This window comes from Phaethon aethereus, assembly GCF_964289735.1.
Source record: "Phaethon aethereus genome assembly, chromosome: 1".
Classification (NCBI taxonomy): Eukaryota; Metazoa; Chordata; class Aves; order Phaethontiformes; family Phaethontidae; genus Phaethon; species Phaethon aethereus.
The window spans coordinates 161142252-161160725 of record NC_138575.1 but is presented as its reverse complement, the minus strand read 5'-3'; the positions used below and the strand labels follow the sequence as shown (position 1 = coordinate 161160725).

Here is an 18474-nt window from a genome sequence, read left to right as displayed (position 1 = left end):
TTCCCTTACTTGTGTGGTTTTTAGTAACTGCAGGGTCAGTATATGCTGGCTTTGGTAGAAGATAGTGTGTTGGTTCAGTGAATTAAACCTGGTTTGGCAGGGAGAACAAACTAAACCACAAACCAACAAAAACAAATGTGTGCGCATGCACTTTTTGTTGATAGGATTGACTGCTTGTTTAGCTCTTAACTAATGTTTATTAATGTGATTGACATATTGATATTTATTTTTGAATAAATATGCCTATTTACCATATGATGTTGTTTTTTGAATGTCAGAAATTAAATCTAGTGCTGTTTAATGGCTCCCTTGTGGGGAAAATAGCTCCAGTTTACTAACAAGATGTAGAGGCTTCCAGTTTTCTAAAATGAACTCGCTGATCCGCTCTGTGTCTTGTAGTGTAGTTCCTGGCATCTTTATTAACTTTCCTGAAGGTCATCAAAACAGTCTTTATCAAATATTTCTAAGGGTGGCTATATCTACCAAAGAAATATCAACTTGTCTTGATATCAGCAATGGCAGATATTTGGCAGGAAGCAACTTGGTAGCCTTTATGTGAGGACAGGGAGGATCCTACATTACACCAGCCAGCTGAGAAGGGAGCTGTAGGTGGGTGAAATGGAGTTATCCATGTTAGAATTTGGTCAGGGCAGTGGGCTTAACACCCTTATTTTTAAGAAGTGTTGTTTATTCAGTGCCTTCATTTTTTACAGTGTTTGAGGAATGACACTTTTCAATATAGTTGTGTGCTTTGCTCAACTCTTTCTCAGTATGCAGAGTGGTTACTAGGAAGTTGATTCTAGGGTCAGTTATCTTCCTGGCTATCCATAACGGGATTCCTGATGCTTAACTCATCAGTAAATTCAGGGTGGTGTGAGCTTGGACAGTCATCTTAAATTTTAATTTGGTTTCTGAATATGCAGTATAAAAATAATGATGGTCACTTAACTTTGAAGCACTGTAGAATGTCTGGAAAAAATACCAGACAGATTTTTTTCAACATGATTTTTTTTTTTCTCTCCAGGTTCTGATTTATTATTAAGGTTTTTTTTTTTCAGGCATATGATTAACATCCTTTGACTGCAAGCTCAATGTAACATCTCAATAACACAGTGCTAATTATTCATTACTTGTTAACTTCTAAATGTATTCTCATGTCTCTCTTCCTCCTCGCCAAACACAAGCTAAGGCATGGCAAAATGCACTCACTAATCAGGCTATACATTTGTGTTCTGTATGCGTTTTCAAAGCTTCACATGCATCTGTAAGACAGGAGAAATAATATGGCTATATAAAAAAAGTTTTGTGCCTGTGCATTTTTTAATCTGCTCTAACATTTAGGTTTTTGAACTGTTTGTGTTATACTGTTTGTCTGAACTTTAATTTTAATGGTTTGATATGGAAAATTTTGTATATGTCAAACTTGGGTCCTTGGCAATGTGAGGTATTGGTCTGGCTAGAAGGATGGTCCTATTTCTCCCTCTCATTCTGTCCTGTGGTTTTTTCCATGAGTGCCTGGTTTTCATTTAGACTAATGTATATTTTGTGTTAAATATCTCATTGAGCGTTCTCTGCCAAGCTGAAGACTTTTCTTCCAGACTGAAAGCCAAATGGCATAGAAAATAAAGTGCTGCTAACTTTCTCTACTGAATTCAGTACAGTAATTCCAAGTGCTTTTTTCACTCCAAACAAATTAAAAATACCATTTAGGTTGAATCGTAGTGAAAAAAAAGTCAGTTAGGAGATCTAATACTCTTGAAGAGTAAATAGTACTTGTGAAATAAAGTAGCTTAATGGTGGTGGTTGGCTATTTGACTGTTGCTCAAATTTATTGTTTAATTGATAAGACTGAGTACTATGTAGCACATTAAGCAGGGAAACTTTCTTACCTAACATGGTCGGGGTGGCTTTGTGCAACACTGGCACATTACATTTTAAACTAAGAGTTTGTATTAATTGTTAAACATATTCTGCTTTTACATCAGGCAAAAATCCTGTGTGGTCATGCAAGTGATAGAACTTTTTTGTATTGCATGAAAAATGAAATGGTCTTCATAAGGCTAGATCATTGGGAAGACTAAGATTACACTTGTTAGTGTTTGCCATTTCCTTTGTGCATACCTGATTTATTCTCTTTATCTTCGTGTAATCAGCAGCTATATCCATTTCCAGGATCTAATTGAACGTTAATGAAGAAAGAGGTTGGGCTGTTAAGCTTCCACATTCTCTGCTCTTTGTGCTGCTCATGGTGCTAAAAAGAGATGAGTTAACATAAACCTGAGTAGGCTGTTTAACCTTCTTTCTCTTCTGGAAATGTAGATGCAATAACATTTGCAGCTGAAAAGGCTCATTCGCAGTTTCTAATGTTTAAGGATGCAAATGAAGCATTTTGTCTTTTCTGTCGCCTGGAGGTGTTAAGCAAGGAAACAGAAAGAGGTTTCTAGGATTAGTTCCACAGATTCCTTTTATCATGTAAAAATCAAGGGTGGTTTCTATGCCATGAAGTGAAGAAAAGCAATATGGAAACCATCCAGGGAAAACTCTTAGGTTTCGTTTGTTTCTCCCTAAATTTTCTAGGTATTCGTTACTACTGATATAGTCAAAATATGCAAACTTTTCTGCAACACAGCAGGGCTAAGTTCCTGTGCATTGGGTGATGTGTGTGTGTGGAATGTTTTATAGGTGACGAAGCAATTCGTCATTGACAGTGGCATGTCATAGAAACTACTGCATGTTCAAGTGTTATCGTTTGTATTTGAGAAATGCTTCTAAGAACTTGGATAACTCGATATTGCACTTGGGTTCTAGACAAAGACAGAAAATATGTAGAACATCTAAAGCATTAAACTATTTTAAAGTGAAATTATTGAGTAAATCTTCAGCTTAATGATCAGATCCAAAGTGAAAACTTGTAAGTACAGAGCCCTAGAGGTACTTTTTTGTTCTTCTCACAGCTTCTTCTGTGCTTCTTTTCACTTTCAAAGATATGACCTGGAAGCTGAATACCACTTTTTCCCCCCCAATTAGAAGTATAATATAATAATATAATTTCCAACTTAGAAGTGTTTGGTTAATGAAACTTTAAAATGTAGAATTGAATCAGTGCAAGTGCACTTACCCTTTGTACATATACTCTATGATAGTATGAGTTCACAACTTGCATCTTGTTAAAGATGATGTCTATAGATTTAGTCTGATTTTACAAAGTCAAAACTGTAACACTTTCTACTTCTGTGGAATTAAAGAGGAGACTACTTTAATGTTTATTTAAAAACTATTTTCTATGCAGCATTTGTGCTTAAGGTGATGCTGACCATCTAGACTTATTCTGGCTGTTCCCTGGTGTTTATGCAGGAAGTCATGCACCTTTTCTGAGGTGCACACTTTCTCAGAGCAGTGGAGTTAAGTAGCCTTAGATTGTGTTTATACTGGTTCAGCAACTCAGTTTAAGTTGAGCTTTAGAGTAGTCTAACAGATTGAATTCTCTCTTCCCACCTCCAAGTATTTGAATATACTACATTTTGAAAAACATAAATATGCCTATCTCTCTGTATATGATATATACATATATGCTGTTCCTGCATTCTGTTCCTAGCGTTCTTTAAAGAAGGCATATTTGGGGCTTGGATAAGGCTTGTTTTCATTTGGTCCTTTGGAAGTTTGGTCATACTTATAGAACTTAAAGGTAGTACAAGATTTTCTGGTAACTGATTAATGTATTTTCATAGCTCTGCATAGTTTAAACTCTACTTTGGAGACCAGTGTGAACAGATTCACACCAGGATTAAAAAAATCAGATGTATTTCTTAGAATAGTGGCTTGAAAGGAATTTGTTAACACATCTCCCTCACCATGCCGGAGGTTAAATGTGGAAACTGGCATCTGTGTTGGTTTAGTTCCAAGTAATTAGTGTATTCTGGTTTTTAGTTTCTTAGTATTGCTGTCCAGCAATCATCTTTTTTCTTAATTAAGGTAGTGGTTGTGAGAATGCTTTAGTGTTCTGTAATTTTCAGTTTCAAGTGAGACAAACTTCTTGCAGCTGTGTTTGATTTTAGGTAAGGCTTTTTCATTCTGCTAGCTTTTCCCTTTCTAAAGAAACACTTCCAGTGTATCACTTTCTCTTACAGTATATACTCTTATTTGAGACAGTGAGTACAGAGATTTAAAATGGCACAGTATAGTGTCACAGGTGGTGACATAGCTTGTGTGGTGGGTCTGGCTCCTAAAATGCAGTGTGATTTGGAGCCAAGTAACTAAGTTTTTATTTTGAAGTAGAACTTGGAACAAGCAGTGTGGTCTGGCAGGCTGAGCAACACAGTTCACCACCACCTCCTTCCTCTAGCAAGTTGAATCAGGCTCTGTCACTTTCCCAATCACCAATGAACCTGAACATGAGCTGGCAGTGTGCCCAGGTGGCCAAGAAGGCCAACAGCATCCTGGCCTGTATCAGAAATAGTGTGGCCAGCAGGAGTAGGGAAGTGATCGTGCCCCTGTACTTGGCACTGGTTAGGCTGCACCTCAAATCCTGTGTTCACTTTTGGCCCCTCCCTCCAAGAAGGACGTTGAGTTGCTGGAGTGTGTCCAGAGAAGGGCAACAAAGGTCATGAGGGGTCTGGAGCACAAGTCCTGTGCGGGAGCAGCTGCGGGAACTGGGGTTGTTTAGTCTGGCAAAGAGGAGGCTGAGGGGAGACCTTATTGCTCTCTACAACTACCTGAAAGGGGGTTGTGGTGAGGTGGGTGTTGGTCTCTTCTCCCAAGTAACTAGCAATAGGACGAGAGGAAATGGCCTCAAGTTGCGCCAGGGGAGGTTTAGATTGGATATTAGGAAAAATTTTTTCACCGTGAGGGTGGTTCAAGCATTGGCACAGGCTGCCCAGGGAGGTGGTGGAGTCGCCATCTCTGGAAGCGTTCAAAAAATGTGTAGTGTCACTTCAGGATATGGTTTAGTGGGCATGATGGTGTTGGAATGATGGTTGGACTTGAATATCTTAAAGGTGTTTTCCAACCTTAATGATTGAAAAATGAAAATGAACCTTTTGCTTCCCAGGCTACTTGCTATCACTGCCTGCCTGCCTGCTGCTTATGCAACTCAAGGTTGTAATATTCCATCTCCTTCCCAAACCCTCAAACAAAACAAAAGCCAGACCTCCAGAAAGATCTACGGTAACCAAAGGCTTTTTGGTATCTACGGTAGTTAGAGAAAAGTAGGATGCTACAGCCCTTCCCTCGCTAGCATATTTATCCATCTGCTTATATCACATACAGTGGTCTCTTAAGAGGTGCTATACTATTCTTTTGTAAGACTCTACAGAAGGCTGTAGTTCGCTTTTTTCAGCATGGCTTTTTTGTAAAAAAACAAACTTGTTCTAATGAAGGATGCTACTGTACCTCCAAGTGTTGCCTTTTCTCTTGTGTGTGTATATGAATGTGTGCATATTCTGAAGATCTTTTGGCTTCAACAGTTCTGCTTATTTCATTCCAAACAAGATGGGGGAAACTTTTGTGGCCCTTGCTCCAATGCCCATTAAGCTTCTCTATTTAGCTAATTTTAGCTCACAAAAGCAACAGAAAACACTTCTCGCAAAAAAACCTAGGCCATTGTCTGCCATGTTGGTCAGCTAGGTCAACTGAGGAGTGCCAGAGCCTGCCCTAGAGAAGGGGGATAGATTGCACTGTGGGAAGGTATGTGCAGGAGAGGAAGGAAAGAGAATGGGGGAGAAGCAGCTAGGTTGGCTCAGTTGCTTCTCTGGTAACTCCTGACAGACTGCAGGCTACCTGAGCCTACCCAGCCAGTGGTGCTGGGGTTAAGCCCTTTCTCCTGAGTGAATTACTGTCTTCCGATAAGTAGCACCTTGAGTTTGGGTAATCTTGAAAACATCACAGGTAAGTCTGAGTTTGAGAAGATATGATCTGATGGCTGTATGCAGCAGATCGTTTGGCTTCTCCAATAAATTTCATGAGCTTGTTTAAAACCAGTTCTGTATTTAGATAGGAAAGTTTTTATTTTCAATAAGGTAGAGCAGCTGCAATTGCTCCCGAGTTATCTCCATCCTCTCAGCCATTTCCTCTTCAGAGATGGGAAACATTTTTCTACAAATAACCATTTCAGGTACCAGGGAACAAACAAACGCAATGCCTGTGTTATTGCATTGCTTCTGTGTGGTGAGATAATTATAGGGCCTTTTGCATCTGGACCAGCTGGGCACTTGGAGTGTGTTGTGCCACGTCAGTGTGGTGTGAGCGGAAGAATCCCCTCAGCAAATGATCCTGAAAGAGAAAACACAAGATTCCTGATGGCTGTGTTTTTGTACATGGCATACCTCCTTGTTGGTTTGAGCTGGTGTTATATGCAGATTCAAATATCTTGGCTCGACTGAGGACACCAAAAAGTGTGTTTAATTGTCCATAACTAATGTGGTAAAAGACGGAGGAAAAGTTTTAATATCACTTGTTTTGTCTAAAGCTGGATTGGAACTGTTCAGTTATTTCCTGCAGTGCTGAGAGGCCGGGCAGTGGCTTGGCTGGTTTGCCACATATTCGTAAGCCCACAGAAGAGTATATGTTGCCAAGGGAGCTAGTGTCTATGAAAGTTTATTATGCAGTTTTCTCTCCTTTATGCTTTCTGTCCTTAGTTCTCCTTATGCTGTCACTGAGGTTAAATCCACTTCTGACTACATAATACAGTAATAGTGAATCTCCGCATTCATAATTTCCAGGAGGCGATGCAAAGGAATCTCTTCTAGGATCAGCCTCTTCAGTTACCTCAGGTCCACAAGAGTTTGTCAGATGGACAAGTCCTTTCCAAACATCAAGAGGATGGTGATTTACGCTAGCATAGGTCTGTTTGGCTCACTCTGTACCCAGAGCAGTCAGTCACACACAGCTCAACCACAGACTTCCTAGATGGATTTTCCACATCTTGCCTCTGCTTGTCCTACTTTGATATTGTTTAATTTTTGCTATATTTGGGGTCTTGCATTCCCTGAGGGTGGAAAAAAGATTTTGTCTAGTTTAAGACAAAGAGAGAATGAACTGCTTGTGATTCTGAAGGCACTACAATTAAACCAACTATTGCTGCTCTCAAATAGAGGGGTGTTGGGGAAAACTCTTCAATATCTACTTCTTAGTCAAAGAAAGAACTAACTTCCTTGGCATGGAATGTATTCTGAAATTGTTCTTTTATAAAATATACCCTCTTGTATGTCTGTACCTGTGACATTGTATGTCTGTACCGTAGAGCAGCGATACACATGTATCACAGGTATATTTCTAAAGAAAATGCTGGTGCATGTTTATGGTGAAACTTGACACATCCCCTGTAGCCAGATGATTAGTCTTCAAGGCTGGAGTATGTTGCTGACACCTGTGGAGAAGTAACAGAACTTTCGGAAGAACTTGTTTGATATGCAGTGTGTAAGCTTGTGTATGTACAGCAGACCTAGTGCTTGCTGCTACAGTGGCAAATCTGTGCATGGACAGACTGTTATCAGGTACTGGAAGTTTTTCTTGTGCAGTTTCACCACTTCTGTGTGTTTCATAAACTAAGGATGCTAATGGATGAGTGCTGATAAATCTCTGTAGCAGCTGAAGGTGTTACTGCCACATTCTTTGCACGGGCCATTCTCTACTGCCACTCCACTCTGCGCTGGTGAGGCCTCATCTGGAGTATTGTGTCCAGTTCTGGGCTCCCCAGTTCAAGAGAGACAGGGAACTTTTGGAGAGAGTCCAGCGGAGGGCTACGAAGATGATTAAGGGACTGGAACATTTCTTGAGGAAAGGCTGAGAGACCCGGGGCTGTTTAGTCTGGTGAAGAGAAGGCTGAGAAGGGACCTTATTGATGTCTATAAATATGTGATGGGTGCCTGTCTCTTTTCAGTAGTGCCCAGTGATAGGATGAGGGGCAATGGGCACAAACTGCACCAGTGGATCCCCTTTGGTTTGCTAACTTATTTTCTATTTAAGGATGTTGCAGCATGCCGCGTTACGTGTTTTCAGGTATCCTGTGATATCACATTGATTTAAACTATTTTATTTCATATTTTGTTGCTGGGAAATAACTGGGTATGATGATTACACCATCTGACTAATCATATAAGGGACTAGCTGGTGGTACTAAGCTGCTGCTTGTTCAAAATTAAACAACAGTTCTGTATAAGGTACAGAGATTCAAAGCAGTTAAAGTCAAGAGGTGCATGTGTAGGTAAGTGCAGTTTGTAAATTCTGGACATCAAAAGTATACATTTAACCAAAAGACAACGATCTGGGTTGTTCCTGGTGATATTTGCATTAGTAATGTGAATTTGTTGCACATAATCTAGTACTTAATTTTTAGTAAGTATTGGTTGTATCAATGTGGAATATTATAGTTCTGTAAGATTCATATAACAAATATAGTGCATGCAGCAGATTAATTTCTTGAAATGGCCTGGAGTGTTCCTTCTCAGGTGGTTCATGAATCTCTCCTGAATGGTGCTGTCCTCTTCTTATTCAGCTACCTGCTTGGAATACCTAAGCTGGGCACTTTGAAAGTTGCTGCCCCAAGGTAGTGAGAAGAGACAGTAAGTCAAGCAAGATGGTACCCTATGTGCTTTTCACTGGAAAGCAAAAGTTTTGAACCCTCTATCTTGATGACCTCTGGAGATCCTGTGTTTTTGATGGTAGACTTTGAAAAGAGAGTGGGGAGAGGAAGCAATATGTGGTGAAGTTGGAAGTGGCATTGACCAGGATGCAAATGACTATGGCAGAAACTGTAGAAACAAAGTATTTCTAGGTTAGGAGTGATAAGAGGGATGGCATAATCTGCAGTTGCCAAGTATGTAGGTGAACCTTTTCCATAAAGCTTTTTGAGACTGGAATACAGTCTGACAAAAGGGAACTTTTGTGTATGTGTATGCGGGCACCTATTTAAAACTCTTGTTAAGAGGGAAGGAAGTATGAGTTTTCAGGTTGTAATCTACTGCTGTTTCTGAAATGGTCAGCTCTAAACTTTGTGTCACTATGATTTTAAACATCAACTTCTTGCTTGTTTCCCTTCTTTAAAAAAAAACAAATTACTTTAGTGTTTGTGTCCTTTGGCACCATAATATTAATAGATGTGCACCCTTGTGTCAGTCTTCGTATCCCTTTCTCTCCCTCCTATTACAGTCTTCCCAACTTTGTGTTGCAAGACAGCTGTTCATCAAATCAGTATCGCTGAGTTGCTGAGCTCATAAGCCTACTGTAGTGGAGAAGAGGTGGGCTGAGATAAAACCCCAGATAGTTCATTGTGAGTTGAAGCTAACAAGCCTTCGGTGGAGCTAAAGTGATGCTCTGCATTTGGTTTGTTGCACTAAGCTGCCTTGCGTGTCTATAATACTTACCTGGTCTTTTCTCTCTTACCTGTAGCACCCTGTTAGCTAGGATGATACCAAATTGTGAACACAGAGCTTCTGCTATTACACTCTTCCTGCTAGGAAGCTGCTGATAGTGAAAACAGTGACTCCCTACCATGTTGGGACCTCTCAGGGCTTAGATGATCCTGAACAGTATGACATTGTTCCCCGGCTTAAACATTTTTCCTGTGTCTGTTCTGTGGTCATGTACTATCATTGCATAAATACACAAAGCTTCAGTAAATTACTTTTTATTGTTAGTGACTATAACTGTCTGGCAACCCTAACATACACAGCACAAGTGTATGTCAGAAATAGAAAATATTAAGACACAAATCCTGATATAAGAAATTAAATGCTTATCAATGTGTTAGTGTTGTTATTAAGTAAACAAGTTGTTTTTAAGCATTTTGCAGGTGTCTTAGAATTGGGCAAAGAAAAAACCCAATGAAACAGTTGGAAAAAGTTGTGCAAGGCTAGTATGCTTTTTCTTTTGATGTTTTTCCTATTGTACAAAAGATATTAAGTTGCCTGAAACATGCATGTACTCACTGATGCATCAGTAACTTTCAGTGAAACAGTTCTGACAGAATTAATTGCCTTTAGCTCTGTATGGTACTGACCCTGGAGAAGTTTGAAAAAAAAGTCTGTGTACTTGATCACTACAGTCTAATGCTGGCATAGAGAAACAGGAGGGGGAAAAATGTAATTCAGCGTTCTACCTGTGTATTAAAGTTGAAGTATTAAGGTATTTTATGTTAACCTATTTCCACATTAGTATTGGAAAAGAGAGTTGCCTGAAAGACCTGAGGAAACATTATTTCACTTATTACCTTATTTTCAAGATCTCTAAATATGTTGAGTAAGAGACTGCACTTTCATTTTGATGTTTCATCAAGGTTTGGTTTTAGGAAAGCATAATGGAATTTTCAACTGCATTACAGTTTAGGAAGCATATCTTTGTAAATTACTTGCTGCTATTTCAATGGTGAGTTAACTAGCCTCTGTTTTCTCAAGGGATATTTCTAACTTTCAAGCTGGAGTACTTCCACTTTCAGCTATTTTTCTTTGGCCTGGCTTTGATTTATACAAATGCTAATTATAAGGGCTTTGAATCTGTGTGTATATATAGTCTCACAAGGTCATACACATTTTTAATGAACTGGCTGAAATGCTGCTTATATATTGCTAGGTTGTTACATAAACAGTTCACTATTCTAAATATTGTTTCATTAATCAGCTGCAAAAGAGAAAAAAAAATAGCAATACCTGTGTAAAGCTGATTTTTATTTTTGTCTCCTAAAGTTGTATCTTCATTGTCTTTGCAGGCATCAGAAGGTGTCACCTTCATTGGACCTGACACACATGCTATTCAAGCTATGGGAGACAAGATTGAAAGCAAATTATTAGCCAAGAATGCAAAGGTCAACACGATCCCTGGCTTTGATGGAGTAGTCAAGGTGAGAAATCATTTAATTACTGTCTGCCCACTGTAGGAACAGTATCTAAATTGAAGTACACCTATTGAAGGTCTGATGCAGAATGTAATTATAATTTGTACTGCTCTTTCAATAAGATGTAATAAAAAATGAGATACAGATTTGTACTAGCAAGAGGGCTTTGGAGAAGAGGAAAGTCTTTCATAATAAATGATGTATTAAGGACTGCTACTATAGAGTATCTAAAAATGTTTTGTCTTAAATGTAACATGAAGGCAGGTAAATGTGTTAAATATCAGGTGTGGGCTCGATTATCTGCACATGTCTTTACATTTTTCAGGTCTTTACTTTTTGCTGACCAAGATCTTGACAGCCCTAAGTTAACAGTGAAGTTTGTTACACTGTATGAAGCTTCCATTTTATGGTCTGTGCATATGGTATAGATTTCCATGCGTTGCAAAACTTGGGATGAGGGTGGGGAAAAGCTGGCTTTGTCATAGTCTACTGTATAAAAGCTGCTAAAAGCTTCTTTGTCAGAGTCTGCAGCTAGTGTTCTTCCTGGGGTTTGAGAACGAATGATTGCCAACAGTTTTCTAAAAATGTTTTGGTTGTTTCTTTCTATTTTGTAAGGTGGAATAAAATATGTCTTGGTTTTTGGTTTATTTTCTGCTGTAATGATTAAGTATTGGGCTCTTATAAGCTTTCCTGTGTGTCTTTATGTTAACACAATACATAGGTAAATAAGCATTTTTCTTTAAAACCTTTGTTGTACATGCCTAAAACTTCAGTGTATTACAAAATGTTGATCTCCTAGGCTGAAATTTTTTGTGCTTGACATGTCAAGTTAGACATGCCCCGCCCCCCCCCCCCAAAGAAATTTGAGTACAACTTTGAGTTGCATGAAAAAGTGAAAAGTTTGTTTCAACTAAACTTTAATGTAGTTGAAGGGAAAGCCTTTTGGGTTCTACTTATGGCAATTGATATTGCCCTATGATCATCATAAATCTTATTTACACGATGAAATGGGAGATGTCAAGGTAATTGGGAACAACTGAATATATTGATGGAATGCAGACTGTATTTTAAGGAGCAACATGTACTAGGGCAATCGCGTTCAACATAGTGTCAGCTAAGTTGGATTTTAAACTCTGTTAAGAGGAAAAAAACCCAAACTCAACTAAATGAGAAAGGCTGAACAGAATGCAAAGGGGCTGAGCCTCTGCAGAATTCTGTTCTGCTGAGAATGCCTGGAGAACTTTGCCAGCAAGAGAGAACAAGATTGACCTTTGAAGGTCCCTTCCAACCCAAAGTATTCTGTGATTCTAATGATAAAATCATGAAAGACCTGAGGTCAGAATGCACAAGAGAATTCTTCAATACTCGTGATGGAAATGCGTGGTGCGTGTAATGCCTGGCAGTGGGATATGCTGCAACAGGTGAAAGTGCAAAGAATAGTTTCTCTTCTGGAGGGCTCCATATGAGTGTTAGGCTGGCATTTGTGGCAATGCTGAAGTCTGGCAGTGATAAGTTGAATGCAGCATTCCTTCAGGTTTTTGTTGCATGTTTTAGCAGCCCTTGTGTGTGTGGTCCTTTAGCACTCATAAGATTTAACAGCAGCCATGCTGTGGTGCATAAGATCCTTTGTTCTGTCTGATACCCTGTATATTCTTCTACGAATACTGAAAATAACTTCTATAAAAACATCTAATTTGGAGATAACCTTGAATTAGTCATCTAAATAGCACAAAACTTTTTCTAATGCAGAATCAAATACTCAAAATGCTGGTTTTATTTCTGTACCAAGTTAAAACTTACGTAAGGGTCTGTTATGCTGCTCATACAAAGAAATAAACCTGGCAAAGTAGGATAGTGGTTAATGAACAGATAGCCATATAACCAGTGAAACTGAGCTACTTACCTTTATGCACTTGTTTCTGAGACCTTTAATTGCACCCTTTTTTGACAGTTACCTGAAGTTCCTGATGTAAAATGAAAGAACGTAAGTGAGCTGGTTGGCAATCAGCTATATGCAATGATAGTCTTAACACCTAATGAACTGGTATGTAGGACTGAGTTGACAACTCTGATCCTCAGCTATTGAAAGGAACTAATGCAGTAGTTGCTTAATCCTGAAGTGTCTATATCATATCAGTTTCACATACCTTGGCATTGCACTGGTTCTGATTATCTGAAGAGTGTTGATGAAAAAGAACATGAGATTAAAACAAACCCTGCAGTGTACCCACCAAAAAGGAGAGTCCGCAGACATTGTTAGTGTTGTAGTTTCCATCAGAAAGATGATAATTGGTATTCTCATCTTTACTATGGATCTAAATACATGCCCATGTTTGTCCTCTGATCTCCTTCCTGTAATAATGTCTTTTGCTTGGATGAATACTCCGAGTAATTAGGTCATACAGGATGCCTGATCTTTGGTTAGAGCTTGCTGATATTGCCAGTTCAGACTAAGATAGGAAGGGCAAAGCTGTGTAATACCAGGTGCAGTCAGGAGAATAACACACAAGGAATTGGAAACTGAATAGGATTTTTGCCATTCTGTGGGAGACCTGTTTTGGTCAGAGTTATGAAGCTTTCAAAATCTTTGAGGGCTCTTGAGAAAATTTCTAACGGTCCTAGGAAGGAGCTGAATGTCTGCTTGATACTTGAGTTGATTAGAGGTGGCTTCATCTTTATAGTGGAGTCTAATAAAGCTGGAAGAAAAACTGCATTCATGCCTCTGACAATGCCAGAAGTTAAGAAGGATCAATTGTGCATGTTCTTTGTGGATGAATAGTTAAAATGAACATAGAGTAACAACTTCTGGTGCTTTGTTATTCAACTCAGCACTGCACTTAAAATCTTTGTTACTTGAGGAGTTGTCTTTATCCAGCACTTGTTAAATAGTGCTGCAGATACATAAGTCCTTCATGAATAAAGGGTAAATGTTTTCCCCCTCTTTATGTTGCTTAGCACTTATACATAGTAGATATTGGAGCTGCTAAGCTTTTGTAACAACATCTTGGAGAAGTTGTATGCAGAAAAATTCCCAGTGAGTAGAAATTAAAGTAAAAATATAAGAGAAGGAAGCCCTTACAACGGTATACTTAAGGACCTGGAAGGTTTGAAGAGGATGCTTGTCATAACAGACACAACTAACCTCATATAGGCAAACGCTGTAGCAAATATGAAACTGAGAATGGAAAGACGTGGAGGAGAGGAGTTTGGCAAAGAGCAATTTTCTTCTCATCCCTAATTCAGTTTCTGAGCTGGCTGGGGTAAGGGTTATCCAGTCTACACATGTAAGGAATCGGAGTCTGGTGCTGTCTGGAGCCAGAGAGCCAACAAAAGCATTCAAAGGTAGTTAATTTTAAAATCTGTAACTACAATTAGTTTCCTAAAAGCTGATTGGGAGAGATAGTGGTAAATAGTCTTAATTAAAAGAATTAGTATTAATCTACATGAGCAATGGCTATGCTAAAGTTAGAGCTGAGGATATATATTGTCTGTAAATGAGTAAAGAGGAAAAAGTGACAAGAAGAAAGTGGAGGCTGAGTAATGAGTGTAAGGAGATGCTGTGGTAAAAACTGGCAAAGGAGTGGCAAGGGAAGAAAGATTTTAATATTGTTTCACCATGTACAGCCAGTTTGGTTTTATGGCTGGTAGAACATGGCTGGATGTAGACCCAGAAGATTAGTATCTCTGGGTGTCTACTTAGTTTCACTGATGTCAGTAGACATGTTGAAGGTTTTCAGCAAGGCTATGAATTCACTGTGTTTTAGTTTTGGGTATCTGTTTTGGCTGTGTTTTTGCATTGGGGTATTGACATTGGTATTAAATGATCACTTGATCGCTGGAGAGGATGTTGGAGACTAGGCACGAACTGGAGGTTCTCTAACCCCAATGCTCTCAGCCGTGAAAACTATTATGTAGATCTTAATAATGAATACAATGTTTTACAGTTCTAGGAGTCTCTTTAACAACTTTGTCCTGGCATTCCTCTGCATCAGAATAGGTCTGCTTTTTTGTCTCCACCTGCTGGTACCTGGCAGAGGGGCATGTACATGAAATTAGGAAGTTAAAAATTCTTACATTAAATGAGTATTTTATATCTTTTTAACTTGATAAAATCAGCCATTTGTAAAAACACTATGACATTATTTTATGACTCATGACTTTTATAAACTTGTACCATTACTTGAACATTTTTATTTGTACAATAAAAGGTGGTGCTAAAATTATATATTTCTTTACAACCTGCAGTGTATTTTGGGGAAAATGGTTGTGTAGCTGATGTGTTTTTTGAGGAAATGGCAGTAAATCATTGAGGACTTCTGCTTTTAAGAAATAACTCAAAATGCTTTTAGTACTGGTGTGGTTTCATTGCACATATGGACTTGCGTATTATGCAGTGTCGTAGCATTCAGATTTTGCTTCCCTACCTAGGGCAAATGCTTTCTATCTATCATAAGTTCTTTGCATCAAAAATACCTAAAATAACTGTCCTAACTTTTTATGAGTATTCAAAACTGCTGCTGTATTCATGTAATCTGCAAGTAAAATACATGATACTAAAAAATACTTTCTTAGGGAAAAAGATCAAGAGACTTACCAGAGCTGTCAATATGTCAGTTGCTTATTTTTGTTAGTTTTTCTCTTTAAAGCACAGCATATTTTTGTATTCTATTTATTTCAGAAACACTCTTTGAAGTATAAAGAATTTGAATACATTTTTATCTTACATTTTGTGTTCTAATGTATTAGAACTGTAAAAGAAACATGCTGAAATATCGTAAATTAGTAACTGTGCTGGGCAGATGACTTCAGTCTGTTCAAGCCACAACTGAGACAATTAGCGCTGCTGATACGATGCTGCTTATTACTTAAAGTTGTTGTATGCATGTATAAAATAGCGGCAGTGAAAAGCTCCCCTATAATGATTTGCAGCTTGTCTTCCTGTAGACTGCAATGTGCAGTTAGCCACTTGTTTGCAGGTAACTAAGTGAAAAAAAATTACCCTGTTTGCTTCCCCCCTCTTAATTCTGTTTTGCAAATATATGAGTGAATTTGCAAGAGAAAAGAAATGTAAAAGTTTCCTTCTCGGCTATAATCGTGGCTCTTCATCAGTCATCACTCTTCCTGCATTTTGTTCAAGAGGCTCTAATTGTCTGCATTTGGCAGGTTTAACACTTCCTGACAGAGAGGCTATTAAGGGGAAGTATTCTCGCATAACTGTCACAGGCAGGAACAAAGAACCTTCAAACTCAATGTGTGGAAACCACTAACATTCTTAAATGACCCTTTTCATGCATTTTATCCCTTTAAGCTAAAATTTGGAGGGTGCAGGGTCATGGAAAGCAGCAAGGTGTAATAAAACAGTAAACTCTGGATATTTTTTTTTTGGGGGGGGAAAGGTTTTTTGCTAGATTTATCTCTTGACTTAAAAACAATTGTTATTTGGAAAAATCTCATTAACAGATGTGACTAGAGTAAAAAGACTTAAAACTGATGTTGCTTTCAGGACTGCTTTGAACTTAACAAGCACCGATTTGTGGAGCAGACTAGCTAATGAAAGGAAATTAAATTTTCTGACAACTTCCCCTGCCAGCCCCCTTATTCTTCATGGGGCTGTTACTAGGTACTGAAGACTTTTAAAGAGGATTTTGTTTTATTATCGGACATAAATGAACCAGGTATGAACATTTCTTATGGTGGTTTTTTTTAAAGTTCTGACCTGGGTGCTTTTAAAACGGATTGCCTTGAAAGCTTTAAAAATATCAGGTTTCATTTTAATGTTCATAAGTTAGCCCCCATAGTTTCAGACACACTTAGCAGCTGGTGGTTTCTAGACATTACTGCCTTCCATACAAATTTTTTAATGCACGTCACAGTATAAATATTAGCAAATTTGGATGGAATTTTCGAACTAAACCTGTGCCACTGCAAATTAACCCTTTTTCTTTCTAGTATTGTGTAAAGGAAATACAGTTGTCAGTAGAAGAAACCAGAATTAACTACTCCAGGAGAAAAGATTTGGTTACTAAAATACCTGAACATCTTGTTTTTTATTCTCTTGGTTTCCTAGTACTTTTTTCTGTACCAGGCTGTAGTGGTATGAGTCAGCTGAAGCAATAGGTGGCATCAACAAAAAGATTTTTCTAATTGTCATACGTTAATAATGTGTGAACTCTTCAATGGAAACAATTATATGAATATCCTAATTTCAGATACAGTTTAAAATGATGCATTTAAGGTTTATTCTGTCTTCAGAATGAAAAACTTGCAAAAGTGAAATGGTTGTGTGTTCTTTCTTCAGGAGATGAAACAAATGTGTCTTTAAGATTTTTTTTCTGGACCTGAATCACTCCCCAACAATAGAGAATCAACTCCCCCTACTGACAACAACCAGGAAAACACAAATACCTGTGAGGACAGAAAAAAGCTGGCAGTGGACAAACTTTAACAATCTGATTTATGGTCCATTATTGATTGTAAACTTCTAAATTCTAGCATTAAATTCCTACAACTGCAGAAAATCATTTTGTGATCCTGGTTGTGTTTCCCGTCAGCTGATTCCTCTTTGCTTTGAGTTTCTCTGTATACTAATGATGAGGTAGAATTTACATTCCACTTATGGTATTAATTTTACATTCCTCTGGCTGAAAAGGGTCAGAAGGTTGTAAAATCAAACATTAAATGAATCAGAGGAGACAGTAGTGCAATATATGACTGCCCTCAGGACATAGTGCAATGGCTGATGGGATTAACGTTGGGTCTCATTTCCTGCTTTTACAGGATGCAGATGAAGCTGTCAGAATTGCAAGGGAAATTGGTAAGTTCTTAAATTAGCTATGGTGGGATTTCTGTGCCTCTCAGCAGACATGGTTGACTAAATTGAATGTGTAATAAGTAATCCCTATAGAACAAATAATGTTTTAATAGTTTAAGTTCCCTGTTGCCTATAGGGCTGGAAGAATCTAGGCATTAATGCCCTGTCTCTTAAATCATCACATTTTAGCTTTACAAACTGAACTTTACAGGACAAGTGCAGCCATGATTTGTGGAATGCATGTAATATATAGTAATAAGTAGCTCACTAAAGGAGTTATTTCAAAGTATATTTTCTGTGATTGGACATGATAGTCAGAAGTGAGGCATGGTACACTTCCTAAATGGAGGCTGACATGAGTGGTGTTACGATCTTCATTCTTCATCACTGTGTGGACTGCAATTAGTTTGAATATCGTTCAGACCACCAGCCTTTCTTCTGTGCTTTCTGGAATGAAGTCACTATTTAGCTTCTGAATATCTTACAGAATGGTGAAAAGAACAACCAGCAAACTGTCTAGGGCTCATTTTGATGAAGGTTAAGTGTAATATGTGTTTAATGAGTTTTGGCTTTTATTTACTAAAGCTTAATATTAGGGAAAATATTTAACCATATGCTTGAAATTACACATGTTCTTAAATGCTTTTGACAAGAAGAATCTAATGCAATAAGAGGTTTTTCTTGGATGTCTTTTTTTGCATTTTCATTTTAAGAGATGGTAGTCATGAGAATTATTTAGGTTCATCACAGGCACACAATTCAAAGTCTGTATCTACATTTGAAGCTTCTCTTACTGATCTAGCTGTAAATACTTTTCACCTGTGTCAAAAGCTATGGC

At 38.2% G+C, this 18474-nt stretch overlaps 1 protein-coding gene across 1 annotated transcript in view; it reads left to right on the top strand.

The window, feature by feature from the left end:
- Positions 1 to 18474, top strand: part of PCCA (propionyl-CoA carboxylase subunit alpha) — a gene marked incomplete at its 3' end in the record, with an annotated part of 301448 nt that overhangs the window by 73650 nt on the left and 209324 nt on the right. The window contains exons 7-8 of the mRNA XM_082013979.1: positions 10700 to 10831; positions 17603 to 17639. Coding sequence (XP_081870105.1) covers positions 10700 to 10831; positions 17603 to 17639 — 169 coding nt within the window. The remainder of the gene's footprint in view (positions 1 to 10699; positions 10832 to 17602; positions 17640 to 18474) is intronic.